The 17,399-nt window shown below is 36.2% G+C and overlaps 1 protein-coding gene across 2 annotated transcripts in view; it reads right to left on the bottom strand.

Annotated features, from left to right (window-relative positions):
- Positions 1–17,399, bottom strand: part of ARFGEF1 (ADP ribosylation factor guanine nucleotide exchange factor 1) — a 90,651-nt gene that overhangs the window by 1,772 nt on the left and 71,480 nt on the right. For both annotated transcript variants that reach the window (XM_032180759.1, XM_032180760.1), the window contains exons 23-38: positions 16,846–16,936; positions 15,636–15,676; positions 15,372–15,541; positions 14,611–14,762; positions 14,273–14,445; positions 13,095–13,255; positions 12,311–12,441; positions 10,767–10,896; positions 9,680–9,815; positions 9,454–9,592; positions 4,773–4,842; positions 3,040–3,169; positions 2,416–2,555; positions 1,897–2,065; positions 1,160–1,298; positions 119–236 (exon numbers count right to left, since the gene is read on the bottom strand). In XM_032180759.1, the coding sequence (XP_032036650.1) occupies positions 119–236; positions 1,160–1,298; positions 1,897–2,065; positions 2,416–2,555; positions 3,040–3,169; positions 4,773–4,842; positions 9,454–9,592; positions 9,680–9,815; positions 10,767–10,896; positions 12,311–12,441; positions 13,095–13,255; positions 14,273–14,445; positions 14,611–14,762; positions 15,372–15,541; positions 15,636–15,676; positions 16,846–16,936 (2,090 nt within the window). The remainder of the gene's footprint in view (positions 1–118; positions 237–1,159; positions 1,299–1,896; positions 2,066–2,415; positions 2,556–3,039; positions 3,170–4,772; positions 4,843–9,453; positions 9,593–9,679; positions 9,816–10,766; positions 10,897–12,310; positions 12,442–13,094; positions 13,256–14,272; positions 14,446–14,610; positions 14,763–15,371; positions 15,542–15,635; positions 15,677–16,845; positions 16,937–17,399) is intronic.

Here is a 17,399-nt window from a genome sequence, read left to right on the forward strand (position 1 = left end):
AGATGTAGATTCCCACAACAAACACTGCCTATAGAGCAGCAGGAACTTTACAAGTATGTGACTGTGTGTGATGAACCAGTCTTGAGCTACATATTACCTGAATTCCAAAGTTACTTACCCTTTCATCACTTATCTTCAGGACTTTAGTCAAAAATAGCAGTAGCAGATTAGTCCAGGCTTCCCGATGACTTTCTGATGTAAGAGTGAGAAAGTAACTCAGAGCCTCACTGCAGACACTGGAGAGAAAAGACAAAAAACTAGTAAGTAACATTTTATTTTGAGCTCTACTCCAGAGAGAGCTTTGGCATTTTAACTACACCAGTCTAGAGCACTGGTGTGCAGCAGCATCATTTTATGAAAAGTACTGCAAGCCTGACTATTGATAAAATACGGTGATTTTGCTCAACTGAAAACCGAAGTCTTAGGACCTCACTGTTTGCAGTACACTTAATGAGGAGTATTTAAATGCACGTGACAAAATGATATGTAGACTTTAAAAATTAAGCTCATGCTGATGTAATTAGGTAGTTTTTCAGCTTTGCTCCTTGGTCTATAAACCTTAAAATACTTCCATTGTGTTACCACCATGGTTTCAAGCCCTCTGTTATCCCAACAATTGCTTGAAGGACTTTGTAAACTAAAAACATTCAGATGAACCTTAGTATTCAAACTCATGAAAAATCAACAAGCCAAAAGCTTGTGTGCCCACAGGCTCCTGAAGGCCAGTGTTCAGTTCTACAGATGAAAACAAACAGCATCAGTTCCCTAAAATTGCCGAGGTTTACTAAAAGGAAAAAAATCAGACAGCAAGGTTTAAGTGATGTTGTTTTTTTTTTCTTTTTAAAGAACAGCAACCTTTTACAACAATCTCTCAAGTACCCACACGCTATAAAAAAAAAAAAAAGACTGTGATAAAACCTTTTTCTCTCACGCAAAAGGTATAAGATACAAAAAGGACAAAAAGCAGAGACAACATTAGTAGCTGCAGGCACCCTCCATACAACATAAAAGCTCTTAATATTAGCTGCAACCACCACCATATAGTGTTAGCTCTAGCAAGTTTACTGCAAACAAGAGTTAAAAAAACAAACAACAACAAAAAACACATTCTTTTATAAACCAGAGATAATACAAACAGGTTCAGCTATGTGGCCCTTACTTTAGTAGTCTTTGCTGGACTTCTTCCCATGCGCTGGTACGGCTTTCATCCATGTACATACGGAACAGAATGCGCAGCCCACAGGCAAGACTACTCGTCTCCTGTTTCAGAAGATTAGGCTTTGATTTGCCTTTGAAACCTACAGAAATTAAAAAGAATCCATTTAGATTTTTTATTTTCATCTTCCATGTTTCCTAACTGTGTCCTACCTCTCCTGAGTATGGTCTGCATATAGTTAGAAGAACCACCTTCATGTTTTATATATTATTATTATGTATTTATATATTTCATATATTTCTATATTAATACAGCTAACTTTGGTGAAAGGAATAGATTAAACCACAGGCTACAGAGATTCTATTTTAGACCTATTTTGGAAAACACCATATATTTCAAGCGTACACTTGTAAGTACAACAACCCTCCTGAAATGGTTGGGGGGTTTTGTACCTGCAGCTTGCAAACACAGGACTCACAGCTACAGTGAGCGATCAGTTCAGCAGTTGTATACACTGAAAAGTAATGCAGCGAAACCTTAAATTTTAAGAAATTAAAAAGGTATTTGCACCTGTACAGATGAGGTCTCCTCTCCTTAGGGATTTCTAAGGTTATAAATTTACAGCCTCATTTTGAATATTACATTTCAGCATCACAGCAATTTTTGACCTATTTTTGGGGTGAATTCAAAGCACAGTAAAATGTTCTTGCAAAAATATTTCTCCAAAGAGACTGACTCACCTGCTTTCCAAAGAGCGGTTCTTTGTTCGTTGTTTGAATTAAATGCTTTAGCAAATCTGTGAGATTCCAGCAGACAATCGAGAAGTTTGAAAAGCTGCTGTGACGTTAGGAAACGATACATCCCTTGATCTTGTGTATCCACATGGACATCAAAGTCTACTGCATCTCTCTATTAAAAACAAAAGAGAGATTTCAAGTCACAATTAAAAAATGTCTTCATCAAGCTCTTTGATAAATTCATCCCACCCTGTTTTCATCTGTACCTGTATTTAAACTTAATACAGTTTTAAGTTGTATCCACAGAGCAGTTACTGAAATCTGTGAAAAATAAATGTTTAAACCTCCACAGCATGTTGCATCAGCATAGCAAATTCAATATAACACAAGTTGTAAAAGATCTCAACAGTTTGCTGAAAGTTCTCTAGCACTTCTAAAACTGTAAATTCGAAGATGTTACAGGAGTTTATGAAAACTTACCCACTACAGAAAAGCTGTTAGACACCAGTAAATTCTACTTACTTGTGCTGCTGCTAGATTCTCTGCATCCTCTTTTTTGCTAGTTGCTGGGAAGAACACAATATTGTCGATAGTCTGAATGAGTTCCAGCTGTACAACACACTTGATCAAAAGAGCAGCAAATAGCTTCTGTTCTGGAAATTCTTAAAAAAAATAATAAAAAAGATAAATTGCTTCTTATCTTAAAACACTTCTGTACTTTTTCTTTTGTTAAAGCCATTCTTAACTTTACCCCTAAAATAGCTCAACTTCAAGGATGTTCAAAAAACAGGTCTAGAATCCACCCATCTACATTACTTTTTTGAAAACAGGGCTGATCACCATGTTATCAACTGGCAGGTTTTAAAAAATTATTTCAATACTTTGAAGTCACCTGCCATATACTGGACAAATATTACACAAAAATCACCAAAATCAGTGACCTTATTGTTAGTATCACTGCAATGGTAAGAAATTCTTACCAATGGTAAGGAATTCTATCATTCTACACAGAGTCAAAAATGTAATCGATATAATTTTCTCCATGCCTTGTTTCTTAAATTACAGTTGGGGCTACAACTGAAGATACAGACATTGGTAAATAGTACTCAACAGATACAAAATACCAAACCACTAAGAAATACGCACTTGCTGCTGGCCTGGCTTTACTCATTTCTTCCCCTGCTGTGGACACTGCACTGGGCTGAAGTGGACGTCCATCAGAAGATCTTGGCTGAATAGAATCATGAATATCTACAGACTTCTGAGAGATAGTATCCTAAAAAGAAACCCCCAAACATTTACTTACACAGTGAGAACAAATTAACTCTTGTGAGCTAATCATTTTTATAAACGTTTTTCTCTCAACAGAAAGTACTAGTATCAACTATAACATCCATTGTTTTCATTTTGGAAAGCATTCATTGGAACAGGGAAATATAATTATTGTAATTAATAATAAAACATGTCATATTAGCTACAAAGTAGTTACATATAGCAATTACTGTCCCTTTCAATAACCCAGTATTTCTAAAGGCATTTCTTCCATAAATGCTGCTGGAGTTGCATTGTTAGCAAGACTTAAATCTAGGCATACTGTTCCTATAAGGATGTATCTTCTAATACCAATAAATAAAGATTAAAATCTTGGTCATTAAGCATAAATATACTTTTAATGGATATTACGTCTATACATAGGCTCAAATATTACTAGGTATTGTACTAATTGGAAGAAAAACAAGATGAAAACACCTACAGCCTTCAAAAATTCTTTTACCAAAAGAAAGCATCCAAAATAACCTCCATTAACACTATTCTACAACTTCTGTTACTTTTGAAGTAAAGCTGTAAAGTGTCTTTTTACACTGATGACAAAGGATGCTTTGAAAACAATAACGCTAAACTATTTGAAAGAGAAAGGATATTTCAATTTATTCAAGATTAAGACACTTAATGTTTGCCATGTTTGTGTGCTATTATATTTGATATAAATGGATCAAAAACTTAGTCAACATTTAGATCAGATGTTTTATACATTAAACCACTACAAATGAGCAAGTGAAGATGTAACAATTTACGCTGATGTAAGATACTTGTACAACGAGTATTAAACATTTACATCCTGTTGCAGTTAAATTATAATGGAGAGAGTTAGTCTCTCCTAGTAGAACTGTTTCAGGACCCTATCCTCAAATGTTTTATTAATCTATACAGAACTTTAGGCAACTATTCGTGAGAATATCCAAAAGCTACGTTATTTGTCATCAGTGGTAGCTGATGCAGGTACAGGACTATCACAGGAAAATCTAAACTTTCATCAGTTTATTCAATAACTGCTAAGAAATCTGATGGTTCTATGTATTTTGATGGATCTATGGATTATGATGGATCTATGGATTTTCTGTTTTAAACACTGATGTTTGAGTTTTTACTACCATAGAAAATTCTGGGGGAAAAAGTCTGTCTGATTCTGGCAGCATTTTCTCATCATGCTAATATATCAAATAGAATATTTAACAAAAAAAAAAAAAAAATCAGAAAAAAGGCCCTAAACCAGAAACCAACCCAAACCTTATGGTATTGCAGTACTACCTATGATGAAGACCTGCCAGACACAGGACATGACCCAAAACATATGCAGGTAATAAACTATAGTCAACACTCAGAAGTCTACTTTGGACACTGCAAACCAACACAGCCTTTTCCTTCTCAATTCCTTGCCAATTTTAATAATTAAGCAGAGCTTTAACTGGAAAAACGTCTCCAACTAAATCAAAACTAAAAGGTGAGTTTCAACTAAGTATGCTTTCCACTTACTCTATATCACAACACATTGGTACTGAACTCTTGCAAGCTTTTAAAGTATTTATTAAGCAGCTTACCAGTTTTTCTTTTGCATCAGAAGGAGATACAGGGCCAAAATCCCCACTGACTGGTTTCCAAGTCAGAAGCCTTGAAAACAGAAAAACAGTAATAAATAAATAAAAACCAGTAAGTGTAAAATAATAATCAGCACTGACACTATAACAGGCTACTTAACAGGGTGGTTTGTTTGTTTTTTAAAGGAAGCAAGCCGAAGTTAGAAGTGAATATAGATACTTCTATAAATTAAAAAAATAATTACTATTTTTTAGCAGTAAAATATATATTTTTTGGTCTCTCACAGGTACTGAAAAATGTAAGCATTGTGGTTTTGGAAGTAAACATTTCTGCCAGTTGCCTTTGATAGACAGCTGAATTCTGTGGAGGTGGATTAATTTTTCATCGAAATACTAGAGATTTGGCTCTAGGCAGAATACCATCAACTCTAGTCTCGTTAGCGGGCCTTGTTCCCTCATACTGCCATAAGCTTGCACTGGAATCAGGAATAAACCTACCCCAGGCCAAATCAGCATGTTGTGGAGACACTGCCATTCTTTATTTGGGATATATTCCAGCATTGTGGTTTGATTTCCACTTAAAAGCAAACATTTCTTAAAATTCAACATGTCCACTTCATTGGTCAAGTTCATTGGTCTTTGGAGGGACCAGGACACTGACAGCATTTCTGATCTTTCCTGCTCTTTTCCTATAGCCTGTTGCTGTCTTGAGGCTCATTGCCTTAAGCACTAAAAATTTTTGTATTAATTGTAATTTATTGAGGCTGTCTGTGTCTGCCAAGAATTGAACAAAATCAGATTAAATAACCTAAGTGGTCACATCCTTGCTTGTTACAATACATTTATTGCTAAAAAGTAAAGTTATTTGTCATTGTTAAGATCTCACACTATTTAGCAGGCATTTATGAAATAAGGCCTCTATCTGTGTGAAGCAATGCTTCATGGACATTTGTGCCTGCATTTCATGAGATCTTTCCCACTATATAAAGGATCCTAACTTATCCTAACACGTCACTGATCTCCATAGAACTAAAATAAGATGAACATGAGAAAATGAAAAGCTAAAAATCTAGAGGCATGTAGCAAGTCCACAAATAGAGTAGAGCAAATGTAGAGCAAAAAACTGAGCTGATTCTTGAAAGCTACCAGGACACAACTTGCAGATTATTCTGGATCAGAGGTTAAGACTTTATAGCCCCAAATAAATTATATTTGATTTAAACTTCCACCTGCCCAAGGCATGTATTGAAATATTGAGTGAGATCATCACAGTTTGTGCAGGGAACCACCTTCCCAGAACAAGAGGGCATTCACCCTGGCTTTCTTAGTGCCAGCAAGCCAAGACTTTCTCTCATGAAGCTTCAAAATATTTCACTAAAAAAGAAGAAGTTATGAACAGAACTGAAGTAAAACAAGAAACTGTTAAAATCAGCTGTTGAAGTTTGGGCTGGATGAGCAGACAGTGAGGTGCACTGAAACCTGGCTGAACAGCAAGGCCCACCGGGTGGCCATAAGCAGCACAAAGCCTGCTTGCAGGCAGCATACCCCCAGCAGCATACCCCAGGGGGATGGACCAGGTCTGCTCCTGTTCAACACCCTCATCAGTGCTCTGCATGAGGGGGCAGAGCATGCCCTCAGCAAGGCTGCTGATGACACAAACTGGGGGGAGCGGTGGATATGCCAGGGGGACGTGCTGCCATCCAGAGAAACCCCACCAGGAGGGACAAATGGGCCAACGAGAGCCTCATGAAGGAACACAAGGAGAAGTGCAAAGTCCTGCACCTGGGGAGGAATGGCCCCAGCCACCCGGCTGCAAAGAGAAGGCCCTGGGGGTCCTGGTGGCACCAAGCTGAACACCAGGTGGTGGTGGGTCCGTGCCACACAGGTAGTCTGGGCTGTGTCAGGCCAAGTCCTGTCAGCAGGTCAAGGGAGGTGGTTCCTCCCCTCTGCTCAGCACTGGGGAGGCCACACCTGGCAAACTGTGTCCAGGTCTGGGCTCCCCAGTACAGAGAGACATGGAGCTACTGGAGAGAGGCCAGCAGAGGGCCTCAAAGACGTGAAGGGATTGGGGCACCTCTCCTGGGAGGAGAGGCTGACACTGGGACTGCTCGGCCTGGAGAAGCTGAGGGAGGGTGCCATGAGGATGGACCCAGGCTCTGTTCAGTGGTGGCCCCTGACAGGAGAAGACGTGACAGGCACAAAGAGGAACACAGGAGGTTTCTTCTGAACACCAGGAAGCGCTTCACTGTGTGGGTTACTGAGCACTGGCACAGGTTGCCCAGAGAGGTTGTGGAGTCTCCCTCCTTGGAGATACTCAAAAGCTGCCTCGACATGGTCCTGGGGCAACCTGCTCTGGGTGGCTGGCCCACCTTGATCAATGGGTTGGACCAGATGACCTCCAGAGGTCCCTTCCAACCTCAACTATTCTCTGATTCTCTGACAGTATCCGCAGCTATTAACACCTCAGTGAGTTTGTGTAAGCTTGGCAGGCGTACTGCTGGGCTTTTCTCTTAAGTAATCCTTGCTGAATGTGGTAGTTGAGTAAATTAACACATTTTCAAACAAGGAAATAGTATTATCACACTACCATCTTTCTCTTTGCAAAAACGTAACTTGCCAAAACCCAGCAGAATCTACTACTGCAACTAAGAACTCCTACAGCCAATAAAACAACCCTTAAATCAGAGAAGCATGTTACACAAATATGTGGAAGATGTTTTATATGAATGCTAGCAGAATAAATGCAATCGTACCTGATGAGATTAATAAAAAAACTGTCCCAGAAGATACTTAGCACTCCAAGGATTCATAGCATCTTACTATTACAAGACTATTATCAACAAAGCACTCACTCATAAAGCTGTCATATATACCTCTGTGCAACTTATCTCTGCCTTTATTTCAATGTAACTATTGTGTCACTTCCAGACACAGTAGGTAAAAGGAGTATCTGCCTTTTTCCCTGAGACAAGCTCCACAACAAGCTGGGTACTAAAACTTTGTTATTAAGAAGAAAAATTAAGGCATGGAGGGCAGGAAAAGCTCTACTGCAAAAAAAGATGGCTTATACAGGGACTAAAAAAATACAAATTTGAAATGCAAGCCAAAGCAGGATTAACAGGAAAAGAAACAAATCCCATAAAGAGAAAGAGAAAAGGAGCTGTACAGAAGGAGAAAGAAGTATTCTCCTAGGGCTCAGGAAAAAAAAAACAAACAAACAAAAAGTACAAAAGTCTCCATTAAAAATAAGAATAAGATACCTACATATTATTATCGTATTTTTTCTTGCCCATATGAAAGCTTCTGCTTCATCAAAGCTTCAGCTTTAATAAAACATGGTAAAGGCAACAGACTGTTTTGAGTCGTTTTCTGTCACCCAACAAGTGTTTGGAAAAGAGCAAGCATACCTTCACCATGGGAAATGAGACTGATTACATATGCTCAGGGGAATACTATGCAGAGAAAATCCAAGTATGATTTACTTTACCCTGCAAAAGTTAAATCTCCCAGAAATATAACGTGAAATAATGAAGTTAAAGAAGGCCTAGAAAGATTTAAAAAGATGGAAAATAAATAACAGAAATTTATCAAAGGAGTCAGATACCCTCCTAGGAAAAATAACTCGCCTGAAAAGCAGAAATGCCATAAACATCAAAGGGAATAATGCACATTTTCCAAAACACATCATATAGCTAAAGGGAACAAGAACATTTTAAATGTGTCTAAAGCTTAAGATATCCCGAATGCTGCTCTAAAAGGGTTCCTAGTATTCAACTATAAGAATACTCCGTAGTGTAAGTTTTGATCTTATGTGGGAAAAAAAGCTGGTGCTCTGCTAGAAAACATTCTGCTTTTCAAGTACAGGTTATAGTAAGCTAGGGCTAATTTAATCAGACTTGTACACCTAGAGATTTGGTTTCCAATTTTACCTTTGGCAGTTATCAAAATGCACACACAAAAAAAGCTCTAACATAAGGGAGCTAGCAATTTGGTATTACTTTCCTGGATGCAATTAATTCATAACTACTCATGTAGAAAAGCAGGTGAGGTAACATAGGGATTAAATTATGTTTTAAATATGAATGAAGCTCTCTTACAGTGCTATCTGATACATAATATTGAAATTAAGGAATGCCTGGCATGGAGAAGATTCCCTTTTGATTCCAGTTTCTTCAGGCCTGAACTAGGTGATACCTGGAAGTAAATGCTATGAACTAGCTCACAGGCAAAGAACAAGCACTAATGTAGTAGTTTAACATTAAGACGATCAGATTTGAAAATAAGTAGTGTTTCACCTCAGTGGTGACTGTGGAAAAAAATAGACATGTAATTACAAATTGCAAATTCTGCCTATAACTGGTGTTCTTCTATTAAAAAGACGATGACCAAAAAAGCAGATAGTACACTTCTCAAAACAGCGACCATTTTAAAATTGAATAAAGCTAGAGATACCACAGGTCCAATAAGGTGTTTCTAGTTTTTAACAGTTTATCATGTATAACAGAAAAAATATATCTATCAGCTAACAGTATCTAGCACATAATTTATGATTATATTCTGAGACAGACTGCTTCTATTCATAACAGTTTTTTGTTCACCTCACCTATTAGATATCAGTTTGAAATCAGTAACAGTCATCTAGCTAAACTATTTTACAAAGTGTAAGTATTAAGAGTCCTCTTACGCATGAGGGATTGTAGTTTTGAAAATATCCAGCATGCAAGTGCAAGTTTTATCCCAGATTTCTAGGGTAAACTTTTCACCATTTAGGATGACAACATTCTCCAAACAGTTTGTACCAGACCGTGCTAGTTGTTCATTGTCTGGAAAAGAAAAACAGTTCACTTGTTTATTGGCATTCAACGTAATAAAATGTCAGCATTGTTTAACATAATTTGGTACAGTCCTACCTTGCTGCACACACCAGTACAGCTGTGAGAATATATCATCCAAAAGAACATCACTAAGCACTTCTAAATACTGCGTGAATACATCACATATTGCATAAAGTGCATGGTTGCAAGTAGTCGTCATCCATTCAGCTTTCTAGAAAGGAAGGGAAAAAATAAGTAGTAACTTGGTTTAAGGTGCAACCTCTTCAGGATACACCTCCCTGCAGGTATACACATATTTACACATATTTATACAATTTTAATTGCTTTATAGTGACATGCCATTCCTTTCTATCTCAAACCCCCCAAATTTAAAGGGTCCTCTAATTTCACTTCGCTAACTAGCAGGTTTAAAAAAAAGTGGAAGCAAACAACTATTCTCAGAGACCAGGCTGCAAGACTGACAAATAGTTACCCTTGTATAAGACACAGATTGAAATCAAACTTAGTATCCACCCTAGCTCAATAGTTTAACACCAAGCTAAGCTTTTTGTGTATATTCTATATATTTTTCAGAGAATAAAAATTTAGGAAGTGAAACTTGTGCTTCTATAAGTAGTCCAATACGGACTTCTAATCAGTTGACGATTTTGATCAAACTTCTAATACTAATAATTTACATCTAGTTCAGCCATTTCTGTTACTTTCTTGTCAGGACAGTACCTATTTTCAGGGTCAAAAGGTGCAGTGAAAGTACAATGTTTTTTTTTTTTTTTTTCCTAGTCATCAAGAAGTTTTGGTCTAGCAGAATTCACTTCTAATTGTGACTTCACTCCTGATTAATAGCCTCATCCATTGAGCTTGTTGCCATGAACTGTTGTGTGTATCAGATTCAAGACATCACATGTTGCACTTCTTACAAACCCTAGGTATGTTGCATTTTACACTATTCTTGTACTGTGAACCACTGCTACTTTGACACATGGCTTAAAAAAAGTGAGATGACAATACATCTGACAGAATGGTAATGAGAGGCAACTAGAATCACAGGTCAACCTTTCAAGTTTTGAGGGCTGCCCTTCATTAGTTGATAAACTATATTACCCATCAGGTTTTCTACCATAACTACTCATCTCATGTAAATTCTCTTCAATTTTTTTCTCACCTCAGTCTGCTGTTCTGGCAGTTTCATGTTGTCAAATATCCTAAAGACAATACGAAATAAATCTTGCCACCAGTGCTTTTCGTAAGTATGGCCGTATGTCTTCATTATCTCAAACATTACTGTTAAACCCCTAAAATGAACAGAGAACAACATTTAAGAAGAGTTATAAAAAGATGCGTGCTAGACCAAATATGTCAAAAGCTGCAACAGCAAGAGCAAACTCAGATATTGTAAAAAATGTTACGTTTTGATCTGCCAAATGTGTGCTTCAGTCACACTAATACACTAACTATAAAATCAGTTTGTTTAAAACATACTTTAACAGGAAACAGCAAGAAAATACTTTTGAGAACTGTGGTCATCTCAAAGAGGAATACAATGTCTTTGCAAAGACCACAAAAGCAAAGAAACGAATATTTCTAGAAAAGCAATACATATTCAGCATCAGAACGAAGACAGAACATAAATTACAAGCAAAAAAACCCACAAACATATTCAAGGAAAATAAGCAGGTTTTATGTGAAATCAAACTACAACGTTGCTTTTTCAAGTGTCTCTGCAATCATCAACCAAATAATGAATCTCTGCATAAAAAAGTTTTTAAATCTTCAAAGTAAGTATGAAGGACAAGGCAGGAAAACAGGCAAGACTGCCATTGTGAGCTCTATTAAAACAAAAAACATTCCAACAGAATTTAGCTGTAGGGTTCTAATAATACAAATCCACTCATTGCATGGAACATTTTACATTTGTATAAACAAAAACAAAACCAGAAATGTGACAGGAGGCTTAGCAAGGTCAACTATTACACATCACTAAACTGAAATGTGTAACAGGAGCACCTATTATGGAATCAAACATCACGCATTTATATTTACTAATGCAAAGAATAGAGGATCAATATTACTGCTAAAAAATATGGGCTTGGATATTAATCCAATATAACACCTTACTTAAAAAAAAGATTTAATGCATGTTCAACATTTACAGTTGACCTTCCACATCTAAATAATGTTTGTTAGATATTAGCAAAGTTAAAAGGTGAGTGCTACGTTTTGTTATGTTCTATGTTTAAACTGCCTCCATACCATCTAACGGTAAATGTTGAGCTGAGCTGTTTTAAATAATTTACAGGTTCAATAATAAGTCAACTGTTATCGACTGCTTCCTGTTGAAATTTGAACTTTTTTTCAAATTAACAATTTAAACAGTTCTTGTATTTGAAATTTTATGGTTACTCATCCTAAACTGCACCAAAAACATGCTCAAATATTTAACTTCAAGAACATATCATAATAATGTGTTTAACATAATGCAATCACAACCATGTAACTTTATTGTTTGCTACAACAGGGGATAAAAACGTCTTATGATTTAATTTCTACATTCCAGAATCTATTTAAAAGGTGTTTTTAACAAGTCTGGTCTTCCCACTTAAATACGTAAGTCATTTTAAGCTGGTTACATTTACAAAGAGAGTTGTTTCTATTTTAAAAGTGCAAAGTAAGCCTTCTAAAATTTGAATTACAAATACTGATTGTTACCTGGTTCTTACATCTAATTTGCATCTATTGATGATACAGGATAACTCAAACAGAATTGGGAACCATCCTCTCACCCACACTCTGTCTTCAGGAGCTACGTTCATATCATCACTTGTGTATTCCTTGAATGCCTTTAGAAGCAAACACAGGGTTATACAGAGCCATATGAGAGCGATTCTTCAAAAATAAAACAAGCTGGACTGGAAATAACAACCTCTACTGTACTGGTACTGTACTGATACTACTGTACTAGTAGTACAGCCTGATACCTCAAGTGAGCTGGCAATCACAATAGCAACACTGAGAAGGTAAATTGTGTATTTGAAGCAATGCTTAGTACACTATGAAAAATAAAGTCAAAATATAAACTGGCTAATACATTTAAGACTGTTCAGTCTAACACTCTTACTCTGCTCTGTAGAGACAGCACTGGAAGTAAGGATCTACCATAATTTTTTTGTAAGGAGATCAAATGGTTTTTGCTTATGCCATTATCCATTCTAACAACATTTCTTAGGAGAAAGAGATATGTTGATCTTTGGCAGTTCTCAGCAAAGTTACCCAACAGATAGACTGGGGAAGATGGCAGGATGGAGATAAGAGAAAAGAAATTTGCTGATAATTTTAAAACCAGTGGCATTTTTTATTCCTGTTCTTTCTGAATAAAGTACATTTCTCATTAATCTCTGAAAAAGCGAAGGCAGTAAGGTTAGCACAAGTGATTTTGTCTTTATAAATGCATTGTTCATTAAAGCACTCATAATTTAGTTAATACAGACTATACCTGAGGTCTATCAGATACGTATTTTGCACAGTGGCGAATGAGGCGGATCGCTTCCATACTGGTATCTGGAAATGCTGCATTGCAGGCAAATTCAGACAAGCACTTTACTGCATCCTGGAAAGAATCTATGGTTGCTGGGAAGTGTTTTTCAAATACAATTGCTGGGAGAAAAAGTGTGAACAGAAAAGAAATGTCATGCTTTAAAAAAATCTATTAATTCTAATATGAACTGACTGTAACAGAAGTCACGAGAGGCTGGTTCATTGATTGGTGTTGTCAAGTGCTTGAGTATTAATAAAAACTAAAAAATGAATGCTCGATAACAACAAAAAAGTCAGCTAGAAGGCATTCATTCGATTTTAAAAGCAAGTGTCTAAAATAAATCACGGTGGTGCCTGATCTAAAGGAGGGTAATTTTACAGTTAAACAAGAAGAGAGCAATAGGTTTACTGCTTAACACTAGATCTATGTTTAGAGCTTAAGAGGGCTACCTAAAATATTGAGTTTCATCAACCAAATGTCATCCCTTAGCAATTTAGTCCTCTTGCCTTCATTTTAAAATAGTCACGTTTCAAGGCACATTCTTAATCAATGCTGAAAAAGTTTTAGGAAGTTGCAGAAGTTGTGACATAGTAAGAGATCCCTTATGGCACTTAAAGCCTGAGGGGATCTAGATCAGGATGGAACAAAATCATAGTTCCACCTATCTCAGCTAAATAGGATCATAAACAAGCACAATTCAGAAACAAGGAAAAAGATAAGCAAACAACATAATAGTAAAATGACTTTTTTTTTTTTCCTGGAGAAAAAAAGAATTGCTTCACTAAAATGAAAACGTACACAAAGAAAATAATCTAAGGCATGACTGATTTTGCTATAGAAGATTATAAACAGTGATTTTTTTTTTAAAGGGGTAAGGGAAGACAGATGAATTTGTGAATTATTACAGACAACTGTTACAGAGAATTATTATTACAGAACTATTTCCATAAGTAGTTTCCCAGAAGATCATTTGGCAAGTATAAAATATTGCTTCCAAAGTATGAAGTGAGCTTTACTATGCAGGCTGTAGAGCCAACAGAAAAACAAAGCTACTCAGCCTCCAACAGAAATACAAAGCTTCTCAGCCTCCAGAGTTACAAACGCTTTCATGATGCTTGAACATCATCAGTACTTACTGACAATGTGTCCTGTAGTCTGGAATGCAAGCTCCACTATACTTTCATCCTGATCTGAGGCAGCCAAATGAAATACTGAAAAAATGTTCTTCCAACCAGAACGAATGTTAGCAGCTTGGGAATTTACCATCTGTGCAATACACCGTACAACCATGTCTCGAATAGTAGGAGACCTGAATTAAGATGATAATAAATAGTAATTGTTTAAACTAAATTACCTAATCAATTAGAAATAGCATAATTCTCCAGCAACTGATTTTACAAAAGCAATTTAAGATTTTAATTGCAAAAGTTGGTGCTTATGGTCCCAAGTGATTGAATTAATTGAATGTTATTACCTGTTTCTCTTCATTATATGTTCAAATGGTCTTAAGAAGTCCTTCTGGAATCGGAAATTAGCAAGTTCTCCTTTTTCTAAGAACTTCATTGATAACTGCCTTAATGAGTCTACTGCAAAAATAGCTACATCTTCATTGGGGTTGCAGCCAACCTGATAACACCGGGTAGAAACGCACAGTAAGTTTGCATCAGAATTCTTATGGATTCAGCCCAAGCTGTCTTTACATTTGGTAATAGAAAACTGAGCAGTACTGGAAAATTAAACAGTAGCCAATTCCATAAACCACACTATTAATGTAATTCAATAATCCCGTATCAATTCCAACCACTTTCTACATTTTATATACTAGCATTACAGCTTTCTCAAACAAACCACCTAGGAAGACTTCAACACGCTGATTAAAAATGCTTATCAAGCATTTACCTTAGAAGGAGTCAATTTAGACTTGAACATAAAACAACCCCTTATCCCGAGCTTCATAAAACATCCACACATACAGAACAAAGAATTAAAGGAAACCAGTTCTAGACTCAGATCATGATAAATAACTTTAATGTGTACTCCTGCTTTTGCATTAATTATACTGTGCACCTCTGCCTTCTCACAGGTCTATCCAGCTTTACAATTTGTTTTTTTAAACTACTTATAGAGAAGGACAGAAAAATTGGTATAATTCAGATGCGAACACGCTTTTCCATCAAATCTTTAAATAAAATTTATTTTTATCAATACTTCAAGCAGTGTAATTAACAGAGATACCTTATTAAAATGATCTCCAATAACTTCCCAAATTCTAGACCACTGTAGCCTTATCCGACCCATGTTGTAGTAAGAAATCTCTACTATCTTTTGCAGGCTAAACATTCGAGGGTGAGTAGCAGACAGCAGTTCATCCATAGACACAGCACAAAGCCAGCGAACGAAATCCACTGTTAAATGACCACAGATATTAATATAATATTTTTCCAAGTTTCATCACAAAGCTGTTTTGTAGTTTACAGGGGAAAAAAAGATAAAACCTACCGATAGCATTTCCATCCAACCTTGTAGATCCTGTAAATATTCTGTAAAGTAAAGTTTCAGACATTATTACTATGTCTTTAAAATACATCTATTAAATGTGCATGCAAGATTTTACATCCCAACTAATTTTATTTATTCAAAAATAGTAACTGTGGAAAGAGACTGAACTGTGAAAATAAAAGTAGAAATATTTCAGTTACTTCTAATATTTAAAAATAACTCCATGCATGCACTGAGACTGGGGGGTTAGCTGTTATCTGCTGTTACCTGCCCACTGACAGTGACAGATGACTAACATCAACAGCTTTATAAACTATGCAGCCCTGCTCCAGAGAAGACAAACTTTTCCAGAGTACACAATTCCTACTTGCCATGACAAATAGATACTTGAAATACGTCCCATTATGAAGTGCTGAGAAACACTGCAACCCTAAAGAGCTATTATGTGTTTGACATTAAGCCTCCAAGTAGCTTGATACCATTTCACTGCAAGGCAACCTTCATTAAACTGACATTGATCTCGCTGCCTATACTGAAACACAGAAAGCTTGTAAACCTTCAGAATGTACCACTTTGTACTGTGATTGTCGATTTTGACAACCATTTAGAAAATGATACTTTCTGATTTCTCATATGCTGAGATAGCAAGATCCATTAACACCCCAGTCAGATCAGTTCCATCAGCTATAAACAGGGAATTTTTATGATATGTATCAAATCCAGTTAGCATAAATATGATTCACAGAAAAGACAACTAGAATAATAATATGGTAATTTCAGACATCATTTACATATCCTGGAGGAAAGCAAGAAGTCAGTAACTACATTTAGGAGAAAAGCTGTCTGTCAATAATGCTCCCTATACAAAGGTAAAATAAGATTTGCTCTGTGTTACTATATATAAGAAATCGAGATTCACCAGACGGTAGAGCAGTCTTCATTCTGCAGCTTCCCTGTAATAATTTTATAACAGTAAGAGGGCTTCTTGTCTCATCTTTCTGCTTCTTCTTGAAAAAAAAAAAAAAAAACCACAAAAACTTCTGCTCCATAAAAAAAAAGGAAAAACCTGACAAAACCTCAAAGTACTTTTATACGGTTATATTTATGTAGTATTTTGCAAATAATGGTAAACTAATAATTTCCTATTATTTCAGCATGGTATTCAAATACTGTTAGAAAAAAGATGGAAAAAGCAAATTCAACACAGTACCTGTCTACAGCAACAACAACACTCTGGGAGCTAGTTTCACCAATGGATTCCTGAATGCTTGCTATTTGCTTCCAATCCACGTTTCCACCAACTACAGTAAACAAAAATTGAAAACGGATGAGTGATAACACAGAAAGGGCAGGGAAAAAAGAGGAAGAGAAGTCATGTCACTATAGTGTCTTTAAACATATTTCAAATTCACAATAATAGCCTACTTCTCTTAATTTCCCATGCATGGATGGGCATCTCAGTGAACTGCTGCATACTTGTAAGTCCTAATTCTCTAGATTCTCTATCTGTGTATAATTTGTTAGTCCCATAAAATTGTCCACATTTGGCACTATTATATGAATAGATGCAAGAGGAAAAAAATCAAAAGCACAGGAACCACCTTTTTCTCTCCATCTTTAAATGGATCTTTGGTAATTCTGCTACTGGAAAAGAAAACAACACAGCAACATACCATATGACAGAGAATACTACACAGAAGTGAACTTTTCACACTTAATGAGCAGCAAGTGAGTAAATCCATCCTGATAGGTTTTCTTTTTAAT

The sequence above is a fragment of the Aythya fuligula genome, chromosome 2, assembly GCF_009819795.1.
Source record: "Aythya fuligula isolate bAytFul2 chromosome 2, bAytFul2.pri, whole genome shotgun sequence".
Lineage (NCBI taxonomy): Eukaryota > Metazoa > Chordata > Aves > Anseriformes > Anatidae > Aythya > Aythya fuligula.